This window comes from Pseudorca crassidens, chromosome 9 (assembly GCF_039906515.1).
Source record: "Pseudorca crassidens isolate mPseCra1 chromosome 9, mPseCra1.hap1, whole genome shotgun sequence".
NCBI classification, from domain to species: domain Eukaryota; kingdom Metazoa; phylum Chordata; class Mammalia; order Artiodactyla; family Delphinidae; genus Pseudorca; species Pseudorca crassidens.
This window is the reverse complement of record NC_090304.1, coordinates 71,095,508-71,116,381: the sequence shown is the minus strand read 5'-3', so window position 1 is coordinate 71,116,381 and position 20,874 is coordinate 71,095,508. Positions and strand designations below refer to the sequence as shown.

General features: G+C 37.1%; 1 protein-coding gene across 1 annotated transcript in view; it reads right to left on the bottom strand.

The window, feature by feature from the left end:
- Positions 1–19,083: 19,083 nt before the first annotated feature.
- PIWIL4 (piwi like RNA-mediated gene silencing 4) overlaps positions 19,084–20,874 on the bottom strand; it is a 39,974-nt gene continuing 38,183 nt past the window's right edge. The window contains exons 17-19 of the mRNA XM_067747647.1: positions 20,592–20,717; positions 20,338–20,485; positions 19,084–19,625 (exon numbers count right to left, since the gene is read on the bottom strand). Of these exons, the coding sequence (XP_067603748.1) occupies positions 19,509–19,625; positions 20,338–20,485; positions 20,592–20,717 (391 nt within the window). The 3' untranslated portion in view covers positions 19,084–19,508. The remainder of the gene's footprint in view (positions 19,626–20,337; positions 20,486–20,591; positions 20,718–20,874) is intronic.

The window sequence follows — 20,874 nt, the reverse complement described above, 5'->3', positions numbered from 1 at the left end:
AGAAACTCTACAAGCCAGAAGGGAGTGGCATGATATACTTAAAGTGATGAAAGGGAAGACCTACAACCAAGATTACTCTACCCAGCAAGGATCTCATTCAGATTCGATGGAGAAATCAAAAGCTTTACAGACAAGCAAAAACTAGGGAATTCAGCACCACCAAACCAGCTCTAAAACAAATGCTAAAGGAACTTCTCTAAGTAGGAAACACAAGAGAAGAAAAGGACCTACAAACACAACCCAAAACAATTAAGAAAATGGTCATAGGAACATACATATCAATAATTACCCTAAACGTGAATGGATTGAATGCTCCAACCAAAAGACACAGGCTTGCTGAATGGATACAAAAATAAGACCAATATATATGCTGTCCACAAAAGACCCACTTCAGACCTAGGGACACATACAGACTGAAAGTGAGGGGATGGAAAAAGATATTCCATGCAAATGGAAATCAAAAGAAAGCTGAAGTAGCAATACTCATATCAGATAATATAGATTTTAAAATAAAGAATGTTACAAGAGACAAGGAAGGACACTACATAATGATCAAGGGATAAGTCCAAGAAGAAGATATAACAATTATGAATATATATGCACCCAACATAGGAGCACCTCAATACATAAAGCAACTGTTAACAGCTATAAAAGAGGAAATTGACAGTAACACAATAATAGTGCAGGACTTTAACACCTCAATTACACCAATGGACAGATCATCCAAAATGAAAATAAATAAGGAAACAGAAGCTTAAAATGACACAATAGACCAGATAGATTTAATTGATATATATAGGACATTCCATCTAAAAACAGCAGACTACACTTTCTTCTCATGTGTGCACGGAACATCCTCCAGGATAGATCACAGCTTGGGTCACAAATCAAGCCTCAGTAAATTTAAGAAAATTGAAATCGTATCAAGCATCTTTTCTGACCACAATGCTATGAGATTAGAAATCAATTACAGGGAGTAAAACATAAAAAACACAAACATATGGAGGCTAAACAATACGTTACTAAATAACCAAGAGATCACTGAAGAAATGAAAGAGGAAATCAAAAACTACCTAGAGACAAATGACAATGAAAACACGATGATCCACAACCTATGGGATGCAGCAAAAGCAGTTCTAATAGGGAAGTTTGTAGCTATACAAGCTTACCTCAAGAAACAATAAAAATCTCAAATAAACAATATAATCTTAAACCTAATGGAACTAGAGAAAGAAGAACAAACAAAACCCAAAGTTAGCAGAAGGAAAGAAATCATAAAGATCAAAGCAGAAATAAATGAAATAGAAACAAAGAAAACAATAGCAAAGATCAATACAACTGAAAGCTCGTTCTTTGAGAAGATAAACAAAATTGATAAACCATTAGCCAGACTCATCAAGAAAAAGAGGGAGAAGACTCAAATCAGTAAAATTAAAAATGAAAAAGAAGTTCCAACAGACACCGCAGAAATACAAAGCATCCTAAGAGACTAGTACAAGCAACTCTATGTCAATAAAATGGAAAACCTGCAAGAAATGGACAAATTCTTAGAAAGGTATAACCTTGCCAGGCTGAACTAGGAAGAAATAGAAAATATGAACAGACCAATCACAAGTAATGAAATTGAAACTGTGATTAAAAATCTTCCAACAAACAAAAGTCCAGGACCAGATGGCTTCTAAGGTGAATTCTATCGAATATTTAGAGAAGAGGTAACGTGCATCCTTCTCAAACTCTTCCAAAAATTAAGGAGGAAGGAACACTCCCAAACTCATTCTATGAGGCCATCATCACCCTGATACCAAAACCAGCAAGGACTCTATAAAAAAAGAAAGTTACAAACCAATATCACTGATGAATATAGACGCAAAATTCCTCAAGAAAATACTAACAAACAGAATCCAACAACACATTAATAGGTTCATACACCATGATCAAGTGGGATTTATCCCATGGTTGCAAGGATTCTTCAATATATGCAAATCAATGTGATACACCATATTAATAAATAGAAGGAGAATATCCATATGATCATGTCAATAGATGCAGAAAAAGCTTTTGACAAAATTCAACATCCATTTATGATAAAAACTCTCCAGAAAGTGGGCATACAGGGAACCTACCTCAACGTAATAAAGGCCATATACGACAAACCCACAGCAAACCTCATTCTCAGTGGTGAAAAACTGAAAGCATTTCCTCTAAGATCAGGAACAAGACAAGGATGTCCACTCTCACCTCTAATATTCAATATAGTTTTGGAAATTCTAGCCACAGCAATCAGAGAAGAAAAAGGAATAAAAGGAAATTAAATTGGAAAAGAAGTAAAACTGTCACTGTTTGCAGATGACATGATACTATACACATAGAATCCTAAAGATGCCACCAGATTACTATTAGAGCTAATCAATGAATTTGGTAAAGTTGCAAGATACAAGATTAATGCACAGAAATCTCTTGCATTCCTATACACTACTGATGAAAAATCTGACAGAAAAATTATGGAAACACTCCCATTTACCACTGCAACAAAAAGAATAAAATACTTAGGAATAAACCTACCTAAGGAGACAAAAGACCTGTATGCAGAAAACTATAAGACACTGATGAAAGAAATTAAAGATGATACCAACAGATGGAGAGATATACCATGTTCTTTGATTGGAAGAATCAATACTGTGAAAATGACTATACTACCCAAAACAATCTACAGATTCACTGCAATCCCTATCAAATTACCAATGGCATTTTTTTACAGAACTAGAACAAAAAATCTTAAAATTTGTATGGAGACACAAAAGACCCCAAATAGCCAAAGCGGTCTTGCGGGAAAAAAACGGAGCTGGTGGTATCAGACTCCCTGACTTCAGACTATACTACAAAGCTACAGTAATCAAGACAATATGGTACTCGCACAAAAACAGAAACATAGATTAATGGAAGAGGATAGAAAGCCCAGAGATAAACCCATGCACCTATGGTCAACTAATCTATGACAAAGGAGGCAAGGATATACAATGAGAAAAGACAGTCTCTTCAATAAGTGGTGCTGGGAAAACTGGACAGCTACATGTAAAACAGTGAAATTAGAACACTCCCTAACACCATACAAAAAAATAAACTCAAAATGGATTAGAGACCTAAATGTAAGACCAGACACTATAAAACTCTTAGAGGAAAACATAGGAAAAACATTCTTTGACATAAATCACAGCAAGATCTTTTTTGATCCACCTCCTAGAGTAATGGAAACAAAAACAAAAATACACAAATCAGACCTAAGGAAACTTCAAAGCTTTTGCACAGCAAAGGAAACCATAAACAATACGAAAAGACAACCCTCAGAATGAGAGAAAATATTTGCAGACGAATCAACAGACAAAGGATTAATCTCCAAAATATACAAACAGCTCATGCAGCTCAATATTAAGAAAACAAACAACCCAATCCAAAAATAGGCAGAAGACCTAAATAGACATTTCTCCAAGGAAGACATACAGACGGCTAAGAAGCAAATTGAAAGCTGCTCAACATCGCTAATTATTAGAGAAATGCAAATCAAAACTACAATGAGGTATCACCTCACACCAGTTAGAATGGGCATCAGAAACTCTACAACAACAAATGCTGGAGAGGGTGTGGAGAAAAGGGAACCCTCTTGCACTGTTGGTGGGAATGTAAATGGATACATCCACTATGGATAACAGTATGGTGGTTCCTTAAAAAACTAAAAATAGAATTATCATATGATCCAGCAATCCCACTACTGGGCATATACCCATAGAAAACCATAATTCTTTTTTTCTTTTTTTTTTTTTTTTTTGCGGTACGCAGCCCTCTCACTGTTGTGGCCTCTCCCGTTGTGGAGCACAGGCTCCGGATGCGCAGGCTCAGAGGCCATGGCTCACGGACCCAGACGCTCCGCGGCATGTGGGATCTTCCCGGACCGGGGCACGAACCCGTGTCCCCTGCATCAGCAGGCGGACTCTCAACCACTGCAACACCAGGGAAGCCCCCAACATTATTTTTGAGAACCATTCATGTAGGTCTACATAGAACTAGCTAGCTCCTTTCTTTTAACTTCTATATAGTATTCTATAGCATGACTGTAGGATATTTAATTCATTCTCTTCCTTTACACACATACAGGAGACTCTCGAAAGTACATACCTCAAAGTAGAATTGCTGGTTTGTAGGGTATAGGCCTTCCAGTATGGTTGTACAACTTCACACTCCAGAAACGATGTTTAAGTTTGTTTCCTTGCATTCTCAACAACAATTAGTATCAGAAGACTTTTTAATTTTTTCCAATGTTAGGAAAGTGAAATTAAATCTCATTAGTATTTTATTTTGAATTTTCCTGATTACTAGTGAACTTGAACATCATCTCAAGTATTCATTAGTCATGTGGTTTCTTTTACCGTGAATTGCTTGTTCATCTTTTTGCCCACTTTTCTATTGGGTGTTGTTGTTTTTTTTTTAATTAACTTAATAGCATTTTTTTTCACATTTTTGGAGTAATAATCCTTTTCTTATTGTACATGTTACAAATATATTGTTTCAGTCTGTTGTTTGTCTTTTAACATTACTACTATCTCATTTGTCATTTGGAAGCTTACATTTTGACATGGTGAAAGTTAACAATTTTTTAAATTTATGCTTTTTAATGTATTGTTTAAAATATATAAAATACATTTCTCTACCCTAATACCTTAAAAATATTCCCTCTGTTTTCTTCTAATTGTTACAATTTTTGTTTTTAATGGTTAGGTCTTTAATCTACATGAAATTTCTTTTTTTCATGTAAGATGAAAATCTAACTTTCTTTGTGTAGGAAGCACAGCTACCTGGTCCCTTTGATTAAGTCATTCATCCTTTCCTTTCAGATCTGTAATGCCAGCTCCATTAAATAAGTTTCCATACATGTACTTGCTTTGGAATTTCTAATCTGCACAACTGATCTTTTATCTATGACTCAACCAAAGCCACACTGTTTTACTTATTTAGCTTTAAAATAAATTCTGATAATGGGTGGAATAAGCATTCCTTTCTTGTTATTCTTTTTCAGAATTACATTGGATATTTTGGGGCTTTTATTCTATCACATTAATTTTGAGATAACTTTACAAGTTTTATGAAAAACCATGTTAGGATTTTTATTGGAATTGCATTAAAAATTTAGATTTATTTGAAGGAGCGTTACCATCCTTACCATATTGAATCTTCCTATTCATGAGTACTGTATATCTGTTTACTTTTTTAAAGGTTTTTATATGTTTTTCAATACCATTTTTGAAATTTTCTCAGCAAAAAATTTTACAAAGTTTTTGTTTTATTTACTCGTAGGCATCAAATTACTTTTATTGCTAAATTAGATTTTTTTCAATTTCTTTGTATAATGCTAGTCTGTGGAAATGCTATGTTTTTGTTTTTGTTTTTTTGTGGTACGGGGCCTCTCACTGTTGTGGCCTCTCCCGTCGCCGAGCACAGGCTCCAGACGCTCAGGCCCAGCAGCCATGGCTCACGGGCCGAGCCGCTCCGCAGCACGTGGGATCCTCCCGGACCGGGGCATGAACCTGCATCCCCTGCATCGACAGGTGGACTCTCAACCACTGCGCCACCAGGGGAGCCCTGCTATTTGTTTTTGAAGGTAGTTTTATATGATCTATCCTGTTGAGTGATTTTATTAGTTCTGAAGAATTTCTTAGGTTTTCTAAATAGACAATCACACCATGAATGAATAATGATAATTTATATTAGATGTAATTATAACACAGTATTGATGATGTGGTAGTGGATATCTTTGTCTTGTTTTTGACTTTAATGGAAAGCTTCTAAGCACTTGTTTTATGTAATATGATAAAATTGATTATGATATGATGTACGTTTTTGTCAGATGCCTTTTTTTCAAGTCAAGGATGTTCAAGTTTTCTTCTATCTACACTTTGTTAAGAATTGTCTTTTTAAGTCACAAATTAGTTCTAAATTTTCTTGAAAGCTTAGTCTGCACCTTTTCAGTGATCATGTGGATTTTTTTTTTTTTTTGTCTCTTTTACCCTGCTAACATGGTGAATTACACTGACAGATTTTCTTAAGTTAAAACTTCTGTACATCTCTGGGATAAATCATGCTAGGTTATATTTTTTAAATGTATTCTTCTATTCAGCTAAACTGGATCTGTTAATATTTTACTTGGATTTTTTACATCTATGTTTATAAGTGAGTTTGGCATGTGGTTTTCTTTTTTATAGTGTCTTTGGTTTGGGAAGCAAATTATATTGTCTCATAAAATAAACAGAATGGCTTTGTCTACTTGTCTACTCTCTGGAACAGTTTGTATAAGATAGGAATTATCTGTTCCTTGACTATAGTAAAACTCAGCTGTAAATCTTTCTGGCTCTGTTTCCTTTTTAGGGAGGACATTTTTGACTACCGATGCAATCTCTTGTTATTTTGTCACTACCATATTAGCAGTAGGTAACACTTACACAGTACGAGGCCCTTGTTCTAATCTAAGCATTTCAACAACAAATATTTATTTAATCAACACAACAGTCTTATGATCTAGGTGTAGTTATTATTCCCATTTTACATATGAGGAAACTCAGGCAAAGAAAAGTTAGGTAGCTTGCTGAAGTTCACACAGTTAACAGCAGAGCCAAAATCAAACACAGGCAGTCTGGCTGTAGGAGCTATGCTCTTAACCACTATAATATAGTAAATTTTTCTATTCATTTTGGGATAAATGGTCTTAATTTACATAGTTCTAGAAAATTATACCTTTCTTTCAAATGTTCAAAATTATTGGCATAATGGTGTTATTAACATGATATTTAAAGATCTCTACTGTGCATTTTTTACCCCTAACATTGTTTTATTTCTGCCTTCTCTTTTTCTTCATGAGTCTTGCTAAAACTATTTTCTACCGGTCTCTCCCCACAAAGAGCCAGATTTTAATTGTAGGATGTATAGATTTGCTTTAAAAATAATACAGCAAGGAATATATATATATATATATATATATATATATATAAAATCTGAAAAAGAATATATATATATATATATATAATCTGAAAAAGAATGTATATATTCTTTTCCCATATAGGTTATTGCAAAATATTGAGTATAGTTCCCTCTGCTATACACTAGGTCCTTGTTGTTTATCTATTTAATATATAGTACTGTGTATATGTTACTCCCAAATTCCTAATTTACCCCTCCCCTCCAACCTTTTCCCTTTGGTAACTGTAAGTTGTTTTCTATGTCTGTGAGTCTGTTTCTGTTTTGTAAATAAAATTTTTTTGTATCATTCCTTTAGTGTCCACATATAAGGGATATCATGATATTTGTCTTTCTCTGTCTGATTTACTTCGCTTAGTATGATAATCTCTAGGCCCAACCATGTTGCTGCAAATGGCATTATTTCATTCTTTTTTATGGCTGAATAATATTGCATTGTGTATATATACCACATCTTCTTTATCCATTCATCGGCTGATAGACACTTAGGTTGTTTCTATGTCTTGGCTATTGTGAATAGTGCTGAACATAGGGGTGCCTTTATCTTTTTTGATTTATAGTTTTGTCTGGATGTGTGTGTAGAAGTGAGATTGCTGAATCACATGACAACTCTGCTTTTAGTTTTTTAAGGAACTCCATACTGTTTTCCATAGTGGCTGCCCCAACTTACATTCCCATCAACATTATAGGAGGGTTCCTCTTTTTTTTCCACACCTTTTTTTTCCAGCATTTGCTATTTGTAGACTTTTTAACCATGGTCATTCTGACCCGTGTGAGGTGGTACCTCATTGCGGTTTTGATTTGCATTTCTCTAATAATTAACGATGATAAACATCTTTTCATGTGTCTATTGGCCATCTATATGTCTTCTTTGGAGAAGTGTCTATTTAGGTCTTCACCCATTTTTCAATTTTGTTTGTTGTTGTTGTTATTGAGTTGTATGAGCTTAAACAACGAATATTAGTTTAGATTTACAACATATTTTACTAATTTCTTTACTCATCTTTGCTTTGTTCAGTGGGTTTGTTTTCTGTTATACTGAAGTACATTCTTTAGTAGCTCTTTCAGCAAGGGTCTGTGGGCAGTAAACCCTCATTATATTTGAATTTTTAAATTTATCACTCATTCTTCAAAGTTCATTTAGCTGCACATAGATTATTCTTCATTATTCTTTTCTCTCAAGACTTTAAAGATATTATTCAATTTTTTTCTCACTTATTCTACAGGCAGTGTTATTGCTTCTTTGCAGGTGGTCTGCAAGTCTACACTTCTTTCTGGAAATCTTTTAAGATTTTCCCTTATACTTGATGTTCTATAATTTCATCAAACTGTATTAAGTATGAAACTTTCTTATTTATTCTCCTTGTGATTTTTTTTTCACTCTAAGAATGTATGTTCCAATTTTGGAACATTTGAAGGCATTATCTCTTGAAAATTGCCTCCATCTTCTACCTGTTCTTTGTATTTCCTATTTCTGGAACTTCTACCAAATGTGTGGTGAGGTGTCTCATTTTACACTCCACGTGTAGCTCTTTGTACTGCATTCTAAATCTACTGATTTCCTAAAGTCTGCTTTCTGATTTATTAATCCTCTCTTTGTCTGGTTAACAAATCGATTGAGGTATTTATTTCAATGATTCTATTTTTAATTTTCAGGATTTATATTTGGTTCTCTTTTAACTCATCAATTCTCTTCCAGATTTGGGGAAAATAGCTTAGATACAGTACTCACTTTACACTAAAATATAATATAGATGGATGCACAGGACTATAGAAAAGAAAATAAAAACCAAGAAAAGGTCATATTTGTCAAATATCTAGACAGGGATAGATTTTCTAGGTTTCAAATCACACTCTGCTTTAGTAACATTAAAAGAAAACAGTGATAATTTGAATATATAAACTTAAAATTTCTGAAGCTGAAAAGACAACATAAACAAAATTTAAAAGCACATGGTAAATTAGAGACATAGGTACCAAAGTATGACAAATTATTAATATCTTTAAAATACAAAAGCCTTTGGGTTTCCCTGGTGGCGCAGTGGTTGAGAGTCCACCTGCCAATGCAGGGGACACGGGTTCATGCCCCAGTCCGGGAGGATCCCACATGCCGCGCAACGGCTGGGCCCATGAGCCATGGCCGCTGAGCCTGTGCGTAGAGCCTGTGCTCCGCAACGGGAGAGGCCACGACAGTGAGAGGCCCGCGTACCACAAAAAAAAAAAAAAAAAAAAAGCCTTACAGAAGTCAAGAAAAACACAAACAAAAAATACAAATGGCAAGAAGGACATGCTCTCACTCCCTCTTGTGAGAACACCAGAATCACAACTAACTGCTGAACAGTCATCGACAGGAAGACACTGGAACTTACCAAAAAAGATACCCCACATACAAAGACAAAGGAGAAGCCACAATGTGATGGTAGGAGGGGCACAATCCCAATAAAATCAAATCCCATAACTGCGGGGTGGGTGACCCACAAACTGAAAACACTTATACAACAGAATTCCACCCACTGCAGTGAAGATTCTGAGCCCCATGTCCGGCTTCCCAACCTGGGGGTCCAGCAGTGGGAGGAGGAATTCCTAGAGAATCAGACTTTGAAATCTAGTGGGATTTGATTGCAAGACTTCGACAGGACTAGGGGAAACAGACTCCACTCTTGGAGGGCACACACAAAGTAGGGTGCGCATTGGGACACAGGGGAAGGAGCAGTGACCCCAGGGGAGGCTGAACCAGACCTACCTGCTGGTGTTGGAGGGTCCCCTGCAGAGGCGGGGGATGGCTCTGTCTCATCATGAGGACAGGGACACTGGTGGAGGAAGTTCTGGGAAGTACTCCTTTGTCTCAGCACTCCCAGAGTCCACCATTAGCCTTACCAAGGAGCTCAGAAAGGCTCCAGTGTTGGGTCACCTCAGGCCAAACAACCAACTGGGAGGGAACAAGCCCCATTCATCAGCAGTCAAGTGGATTAAAGTTTTACTGCCCTCTGTCCACCAGAGAAACAGCCAGCTCCACCCACCGCCAGTCCCTTCCATCAGAAAACTTGCAGAAGTCTCTTAGACAGCCTCATCTACCAGAGGGCAGACAGCAGAAGCAAGAAGAACTACAATCCTGAAGTTTCCAATCCTGTGGAACAAAAACCACATTTACAGAAAGATAGACAAGATGAAAAGGCAGAGGGCTATGTACCAGATGAAGGAACAAGATAAAACCCCAGAAAAACAGCTAAATGAAGTGGAGATAGGCAACCTTCCAGAAAAAGAATTCAGAATAATGATAGTGAAGATGATCCAGGACCTCAGAAAAAGAATGGAGGCAAAGATCGAGAAGATGCAAGAAATGTTTAACAAATACCTAGAAGAATTAAAAAACAAACAAACAGGGATGAACAATACAATAACTAAAATGAAAACTACACTAGAAGGAATCAATAGCAGAATAACTGTGCAGAAGAATGGATAAGTGACCTGGAAGACAGAATGATGGAATTCAGTGCCATAGAACAGAATAAAGAAAAAAGAATGAAAGGAAATGAAGACAGCCTAAGAGACCTCTGGGACAACATGAAAGGCCACAACATTCGCATTGTAGGGGTCCCAGAAGGAGATGAGAGAGAGAAAGACCCAAGAAAATATCTGAAGAGATTATAGTCAAAAATGTCCCTAACATGGGAAAGGAAATAGCCACCCAAGTCCAGGAAGTGCAGAGTCACATACAGGATAAACCCAAGGAGAAACATGCTGAGACACATAGTAATCAAATTGGAAAAAATAAAAGACAAAGAAAAATTATTGAAAGCAGCAAGGGAAAAATGACAAATAATATATAAGGGAACGCCCATAAGGTTAACAGCTGATTTCTCAGCAGAAACTCTACAAGCCAGAAGGGAGTGGCATGATATACTTAAAGTGATGAAAAGGAAGACCTACAACCAAGATTACTCTACCCAGCAAGGATCTCATTCAGATTCGATGGAGAAATCAAAAGCTTTACAGACAAGCAAAAGCTAGGGAATTCAGCACCACCAAACCAGCTCTAAAACAAATGCTAAAGGAACTTCTCTAAGTAGGAAACACAAGAGAAAAAAAGGACCTACAAAAACAAACCCAAAACAATTAAGAAAATGGTCATAGGAACATACATATCAATAATTACCCTAAACGTGAATGGATTGAATGCTCCAACCAAAAGACACAGGCTTGCTGAATGGATACAAAAATAAGACCCATATATATGCTATCTACAAAAGACCCACTTCAGACCTAGGGACACATACAGACTGAAAGTGAGGGGATGGAAAAAGATATTCCATGCAAATGGAAATCAAAAGAAAGCTGAAGTAGCAATACTCATATCAGATAATATAGATTTTAAAATAAAGAATGTTACAAGAGACAAGGAAGGACACTACATAAGGATCAAGGGATAAGTCCAAGAAGAAGATATAACAATTATGAATATATATGCACCCAACATAGGAGCACCTCAATACATAAGGCAACTGTTAACAGCTATAAAAGAGGAAATTGACAGTAACACAATAATAGTGCGGGACTTTAACACCTCAATTACACCAATGGACAGATCATCCAAAATGAAAATAAATAAGGAAACAGAAGCTTAAAATGACACAATAGACCAGATAGATTTAATTGATATTTATAGGACATTCCATCCCAAAACAGCAGACTACACTTTCTTCTCAAGTGTGCACGGAACATCCTCCAGGATAGATCACATCCTGGGTCACAAATCAAGTCTCAGTAAATTTAAGAAAACTGAAATCATATCAAGCATCTTTTCTGACCACAATGCTAGGAGATTAGAAATCAATTACAGGGAACAAAACGTAAAAATCATAAACACATGGAGGCTAAACAATACCTTACTAAATAACCAAGAGATCACTGAAGAAATCAAAGAGGAAATCAAAAAATACCTAGAGACAAATGACAATGAAAACACGACAATCCAAAACCTATGGGATGCAGCAAAAGCAGTTCTAAGAGGGAAGTTTATAGCTATACGAGCCTACCTCAAGAAACAAGAAAAATCTCAAATAAACAATATAACCTTAAATCTAAAGGAACTAGAGAAAGAAGAACAAACAAAACCCAAATTTAGCAGAAGGAAAGAAAACATAAAGATCAGAGCAGACATAAATAAAATAGAAAGAAAGAAAACAATAGCAAAGATCAATAAAACTGAAAGCTCGTTCTTTGAGAAGATAAACAAAACTGATAAATCATTAGCTAGACTCATCAAGAAAAAGAGGGAGAGGACTCATCATCAAGAAAAAGAGGGAGAGGACTCAAATCAATAAAATTAGAAGTGGAAAAGGAGAAGTTACGACACCGCAGAAATACAAAGCATCCTAAGAGACTACTACAAGCAACTCCATGCCAATAAAATGGAAAACTTGGAAGAAATGGACAAATTCTTAGAAAGGTATAAACTTCCAAGACTGAACCAGGAAGAAATAGATAATATGAACAGACCAATCACAAGTAATGAAATTGAAACTGTGATTGAAAATCTTCCAACAAACAAAAGTCCAGGACCAGATGGCTTCAAAGGTGAATTCTACTGAACATTAAGAGAAGCACTAACACCTACCCTTCTCAAACTCTTCCAAAAATTTAAGGAGGAAGGAACACTCCCAAACTCATTCTATGAGGCCACCATCACCCTGATACCAAAAAAAGACAAATATACTACAAAAAAAGAAAGTTACAGACAAATATCACTGATAAATATAGATGTAAAAATCCTCAACAAAATACTAGCAAACAGAATCCAACAACACATTAAAAGGTTCATACACCATGATCAAGTGGGATTTATCCCAGGGATGTAAGGATTCTTCAGTATACGCAAATCAATCAATGTGATACACCATATTAACAAATTAAAGAAGAAACACCATATGATCATCTGAATAGATGCAGAAAAAGCTTTTGACAAAATTCAACACCCATTTATGATAGAAACTCTCCAGAAAGTGGGCATACAGGGAACCTACCTTAACATAATAAAGGCCATATACAACAAACCCACAGCAAACATCATTCACAATGGTGAAAAACTGAAAGCATTTCCTCAAAGATCAGGAACAAGACAAGGATGTCCACTCTCACCACTATTATTAAAGATAGTTTTGGAAGTCCTAGCCATGGCAATCAGAGAAGAAAAAGAAATAAAAGGAATACAAATTGTAAAAGAAGTAAAACTGTCACTGTTTGCAGATGACATGATACAATACATAAAGAATCCTAAAGATGCCACCAGAAAAGTACTAGAGCTATCAATGAATTTGGTAAAGTTGCAGGATACAAAATTAATGCACAGAAATCTCTTGCATTCCTATATACTAATGATGAAAAATCTGAAAGAGAAATTAACGAAACACTCCAATTTACCATTGCAACAAAAAGAATAAAATAACTAGGAATAAACCTACCTAGGGAGACAAAAGACCCGTATGCAGAAAACTGTAAGACACTGATGAAAGAAATTAAAGATGATACCAACAGATTGAGAGATATACCATGTTCTTGGATTGGAGGAATCAATATTGTGAAAATGACTATACTACCCAAAGCAATCTACAGATTGAATGCAATCCCTACCAATTACCAACCTTTTGCACAGCAAAGGAAACCATAAACAAGACAAAAAGACAATCCTCAGAATGGGAGAAAATATTTGCAAATGAATCAACAAAGGATTAATCTCCAAAATATATAAACAGTTCATGCAGATCAATATTAAAAAAACAAACAACCCAATCCAAAAATGGCAGAAGACCTAAATAAACATTTCTCCCAAGAAGACATACAGATGGCCAAGAAGCACATGAAAAGCTGCTCAACATTACTAATGGTTAGAGAAATGCAAATCAAAACTACAAGAAGGTATCACCTCACACCAGTTAGAACGGGCATCATCAGAAACTCTACAAACAACAAATGCTGGAGACAGTGTGGAGAAAAGGGAACCCTCTTGCACTGTTGCTGGGAGTGTAAATTGATACAGCCACTATGGAGAACAGGACGGAGTTTCCTTAAAAAACTAAAAAATAGAATTACCATATGACCCACAATCCCACTACTGGGCATATACCTAGAGAAAACCATAGTTCAAAAAGACACATGACCCCAATGTTCACTACAGCACCATTTATAATAGTCAGGTCATGGAAACAACCTAAATGCCCTTCGACAGATGAATGGATAAAGAAGATGTGGTATATATATATAATGGAATATTACTCAGCCATAAAAAGAAACGAAATTGGGTCGTTTGTAGAGACGTGGATGGATCTAGAGACACTCATACAGAGTGAAGTAAGTCAGAAAGAGACAAACAAATATCGTATATTAACGCATATATGTGGAACCTAGAAAAATGGTACAGATGAATCGGTTTGCAGGACAGAAATTGAGACACTGATGTGGAGAACAAACGTATGGACACAAAGGGGCAAAAGCCGTGGGGGTGGGGGTGGGGGTGATGAATTGGGAGATTGGGATTGACATGTATACACTGATGTGCATAAAATGGATGACTAATAAGAACCTGCTCTATAAAAAAATAAAATTCAAAAAATATATATATATATATAAATGGCTAATACACATTTTCAAATTGTTTTCCTTTGCCAGTAATCAAATATATATAAATAAAAACAAACTATCTGACATCTACCATATTAACAACATATTTTGCTTCTAATGAGAATATACAAAACTTGTTAGCTGTGAGAGCCTAAGATATGACATTTTGGGGAAAAAATTTGCAATATATACCAAGCACCTAAAAAGTATTCTTTTTGATTTATTAATTTCACTTTTAAGAATCTAACCCAAGGAACCAACCCAAAATACTGTGAAGAAAAATTATGCCATCTTTTTATAGTAAGGGAAAATTCGAAACAACCTAGAGCTACAATAAAGAGCGAAATATGCAGTGGAATGGAGGAAGGATGGGCTGGGAGTTTGGGGTTAGCAGATGCAAACTATTATGTGTAGAATGGATAAACAACAAGGTCTTAGTGTACAGCACAGGGAACTATATTCAATATCCTGAAAAAGAATATGTATTTATATATATATATATATATATCACTTTGCTGTACAGCAGAAATTAACACAACATTGTAACTCAGCTATATTTCAAGAAAATAAATTTTTAAAAAGAGGGGAAATTGTTACATCCGTACAATAAAATATTATTCAATCATTAAAATTTACGCTTACCAAATTTTTAACAAAATACAAAAAACATGTTATAATCATATGTGAAAAATTAAGTATATAAAACTATATGTAGGGTATAGCTAAAGGACTAGATGAAAAGTATATATCAGAATGTTGACAGTATGTACTTCTGGGTAGTAGGTGTATTGGTGACTTTTTTTCCACCTCATTATATGTTTTTGTACATTCCAAATATTCCATAATGAAAGTCTATTATTTTTATAAATTTAAAATTAATTAAGGATTTTTTAAAACTTTCTCAGTAAATTGGAAGGAACTGGATTCCGTCTTAAATTCTTCAGTCATCCTCACTCTCTCCCCCTTCAAAACAAATCCTTTCCTCATCTTTCCTATCAGGACTGTTGGATTATCTTGGCCAGGGGGTAATGGGTCAAGTTGAAAGTGAAAAGTACAAATTTACCTGAGCAACAAAACTCAGGCATTTGACAGCACTTCTCAGAAGCAGGCATTTCATGTCTGAGATGTTGAAGTGCGTTAGGAAGAGTTAAGAGTAAACTGTCCTATGGGAAGTGGCTAACTTGAAATCCAATACTTTAAACATATGATATCTCAAGATAAATAGTTTTCTTTTAAATTTCAGGTTGTGGTCAATGGGGATTCCTAAGACTACGAATCAGCTCATTTTTATTAAAAACTTAAAAATGACTTAGTGGTTAAGGAAGTTGTGTCAGTTTGAGTCCCTCAAGAAACAGACACCAAGGCAGAATTAGACTTTTCAGAGATTTATTGAGAGAAAAGTCTGTGAAGGATGAAAGTGAGAGGGGGTAGTTAAGTAGGAAGAGCATACAGACCAAGATGCCAGTCTGATGACATCCATGAAAGGAGAGGGGGAAGGGAAGTGGGTTGGTAGGAAGAGCCCCAGACTACAGGGCAGTTCTGAGAAAGCCTTGGTCAAGTCAAAGAGGACTGCCCAATTGTGGAGTCCCATGTTGGGCAGAAATGGCCCAAATCTAGCACCTCTGCTGAGCCCAGTCAGTGGCAAGGAGCAGCCTGGGGTGAGCCTGCTCTCAACATCACCACTGCAGTGGACCCTGAGCGTAGCATCTGGAGGCTGTCAGCCAGTTGCAGGAGGTGTGATTAGTGCCCTTCATGGCTGCCATGGAAATGTATTCAAAGTATGCTCTCTTCCAGAGCCTGCTTTCCAACCCCCAAATAAAAGCAAAACCAAAAAACTCACTCCCTAAAACAGCAACTGGTAGACTGCTTATATCTACAGAAAACATTAAGCTTTCCTTTAAGCAAGATTGTGGAATTCAGAACCTAGCATAGTACCTGGCAATTACAGGGACCTGTATTTGCTGACTAAATTATGTCACTTCATGTCTCATGAAGTATAATAACATGGCGCTCTTGTTTAAACCCAGATACCCTAGACTGGACATTTCTACACATTTCTACAATGTGAACATTGTTAGGTGTCTTTACAGGTAGATACATTAAGGCTCAGAGACGTTAAGTCACTTGCCCAAGGTCATACAGCTGGTAAGTGGTGGTTCTGGGATTCAAACCCAGGATTACTGCCCTAGACCAGTAGTCCTCAACCCTGGCTAACCGTCAGCATCACCTGATGATCAGACTTCACCTCAGACCAATAAAATCATTATTTCTGGAAGTGGGCCCAGGTGCCAATGTTTTTTTACAAAGCTTTTAAATATAGGAAGTTCTAATGTTTCCATGGTTGAGCACTACTGGTCTACTCCAACCCCTTCTCATATTGCAAATTGGGTAACAGTCTCATAGAGAAGTTATCACATCCCAATCACATCCCAAAGCTAAAAGAGTTGGAACCAGAGCTCAAATGAAGAGTTTCCTAATCTATGCTGCCCTCTGGCAGCTCACTTGGGGTTGGCTATTCTTCCACAATCTGTTGTACCGCATGGACCAGGCAAAGGCAGGGGGCTCGGCCTATACGACAGTCCTTGTGTGCCCCCTGGTGGGTTAAAATGGTAAAGAGCCGCTACCTTGGACAGTGCTTAATAGGTAAAAGGATGAAGAACTCTACAGGCCTGTGGCTCGTCTCATCAACGTGCTGCATGTAGGTTTATACAAGCCGGCTGTTAGCTGGTGGCGCTTTACATCAACCTTGTACTTGGAAGGAAGAAAACCACATCGTCAACACAAAAACACAACTACTCTGGATTTATACAGTGCCTTGCCTCTAAGACTTGCTATTCAAGTCCAACTTTAAAGCATATAAGGCACTCCCTCATCTAAGAACTCTGGGAGAAGTTTTTTTTTAATCTTTTATTAAGGCAGTAGAGTCTTGTGGTTCACCTCTGAGGCTTTGGAGTCAAACACACCTGAGGACAAGTTCTAGCTCCACAATTATTAATTTTATAAACTTTGGTTAGCCACACGGCTCAGTTTCACCACCTGTAAAATGGTCATTATAATGCCTAATTCATATAGTTGTTGTGAAGAGTTAATGTGTACGTAAAGTGCTTAGCACTGTGCCTGCAATGTATTAACCCCCCCTCCACCCTTATACCCCACAAAAGGTTATTGTTACTATTACTGGAGTGGACCCATGGTGGGTGCATTTTTGCCTGGCCCGGACAAAACTCTCAAACAGGAAAAGACTGTGCTCTCTTAAATGATCTCTGCATTGGTGTCTGCTTCCCCTCATCCCTCAGAGAGAAATTTCTGCTCTCTGCTTCCCACTTCACCGCAGCCTTTCACACACTCTCTCCCCTGGGAGAAGAATCTGGAACTCTGAACTTTCCTGCATCGAAATATTCTCATTCCTGGGGCAGTCCTGTGAAAGGGATAGAAGATGAGGAGAAACCAGCAACGGAAACTGAGAATGAGTGATGGATGCAACAGGAGAGAAACCAGGAGAGTGTTATCCTAGAGGCCATGTGGAGTGTCTCAAGATGGAGGAAATGACCAACTGGGTCAAATGCTGTGACAGGTCAGGGAAGGTGAGGACTGAGAATTGACCATCGGATTTAATAAAACGGAGGTCACTGGCCACCTTGACAAAAGCAATTTTGCTCTCGTGGTTGTGGTGAAATTCTGAGTGGAGTATGGAACTGGGTTCATTTTTCTGTAAAGAGGAGCAAAGAAATGGGGTGGGAGCTGGAGGGCAAATGTTTCTGTTTTAATATGGAAGAAATAAGAGTAGATTTACAATGCTGATGGGAATAATCCAGTGCGAGAGGGAAATTGATGATGCAGAAGGGAGAGGGAAGGATTGCTAAAGCAGTGTTCTTGATAGAGCAGAGGGAACGGGATTTAGTACACCAGTGGAGGGCCTTCCACAGGAGCGCAGACACAGTTTATTTATGATAATGAGGCGAGGGGCAGGGTCTATGCACAGAGATGCCCTTAGGTGGGTAGATGGGATGGTAGTCTGTGCAAGTTCTCTCCTCATGGCGTCTGTCTTTTCTGTGCAGTAGGAAGCAAGGTCATCAATGAGAGCAGTTGCTACTAAGTGAAATAAAATTCCCTAAGAGAAATAAAATTCCCTAAGAGAACAAGTGAAATCTGAAAAAGAATATATATATATATACACACACACACACACACACACATATATATATATATCACTGAATCATTTTGCTGTACACTTGAAACTAACACAACATTGTAAATTAACTACACTTCAATTTTCAAAAAGAGAGAATAAGTGAAATATTCATTTTTAGAAATATAACTCAAAGAGTGATGGTGAAGTGGTCTACTGGGTAAGAGTCTTTGCTGAAAACCCTTAAATAATGAAATTCACATGAAATGCCAACTGAAATCTGAATAACAGTAAACACACATGTGATGCTCTGAATGTTCTTTATTTTCTAACAACTATTTAAACCACTCAACAAAACGCTCTGTAACATAATTTAAGAAAACTTCTGCAAATTTTAGTGTAGAAAGTAGACCCCGTTTGCCTACCATCAAAACATCATGCAAACATTTATTTTCTTAGAAGCTATTTAGCTTTGTAGTATTACTTTCAGATGATAGTACATTTTAATTCCGTACACCACAATAAGCATTCACTTCAAGCAAGTAACCTTTAAAATAAAACAACATACATTTCTTTTGAACCATTTCAGATTCAGTTATTTGGGGTTTTTTTCTTTTCCGTAAGTTAAAACTAAACTGAATCTCCTTCCCCCAGTCACAGCCTCGAGCTCACGGCAGATTTGTACAAAGTACACCAACGACTCCTCAGAAACCTCCGCTAGGGATGCCCGTGGTTCATGTCATCACAGGTAGAAGAGAGAATTGGCTAATTCCAAACTTGGTTCTTTATGAGTGCTTTGTGCCACCAGAAAGGTCAGCTTGTGTGCATACTGACACGGGGCTGGAACACTGATTAGGCCCTAAGGAGGAAAAAGTATTGGTAATGATTAAGAGAATAACTTCCTCTTCAAAGTGGTATTTTTTTCCTGAGTTTTTTCATCCACTAGTTTTATACAAGATAGAATGTAAGTCAATTGGAAGCAAACTCAATCAACAAAGGGCACCCTTTCTCCTGGGAACTTAAATTCACTTAGCAAGATGGGAGAGCAGAGAGGGCCAGTCTGGCTTCCCGGTGCTGGGACCTGCAAGCCACATGCTTAGGGCTGATCTAAGTTTCCTACAATTTGATGGTCCAAGGGGCTCAGAGCAAATCTTGACTTTGGACTTGGTGAGCAGCTCTGGGCCTAACGTATAGGAATACAGAACAGAGCCAAGCCTGTTACTTTCCCACCAGACACAACATCTGAGTTGTCTTCAATTGCCTCATCTGTAACTTGGAAATAACAATACCCTGATTTCCTCCCAGGCTGGCATAAGAAAATGTATATAATAAAGTCTTCTAGAAAAATTATCAACGCTAATGCATTATAGAGTTACTGCTATTTTACGCCTATGATAGACTGGGTTTCATCCACTGTGGACTTAAGAAGTCATTCATTCATTCATTCATCCTTCCTTTGTGGAAAATCAGGCATTGTGCCAGGGGTTGGGACACCAAGGTGAATCGGGTGACAACTCCCTGGTAGGCACCTCGAGTACCACTCTGTACCTAAATAAACAGCTGTCACTTACTGGCCAGTTGTAGTAGAGGTGGCACAGTTTGAATGTGAGTCTCTGCATGTGGTCGGGCTTCAGGCCGTTGTCATCATAAATGACATTATAGTAGGTGGGATTAAGGGTTCCCCGACAGGCAACCCGGCTGATCAAGTAAAAGTCATACCTGAGGGGAAAAGAAGGACTGTGAGAAAGAAAGCTCGCAGAACAGGACCAAAACTGACCACACACAGTCAAAGCTTTGTTAAAAACGGATTTTCTAACAGACTTGCCATTCAGGCCGTGTTGCTCCTGAATCCACGATGGTGCCAAGAGGTGGGTTCTGCAGAGTTCGGCCTGTTTCCATCAAGAATCGTGGCATGCACTTCTTCCTGACCACGATCACTGACAGTTTGGGGCTTGGAACAAGAGAGGCAAAATAATAAATAAATAAATAAATAAATATGGAGAGAACTAAACCAAGCCATGCAACTTTCTATTTATTTATATATATTTTTTGGTAATCTTAAAATGAAATAAATTGATCAGCGAAACGTTGCAAAACAAAGAAAAATT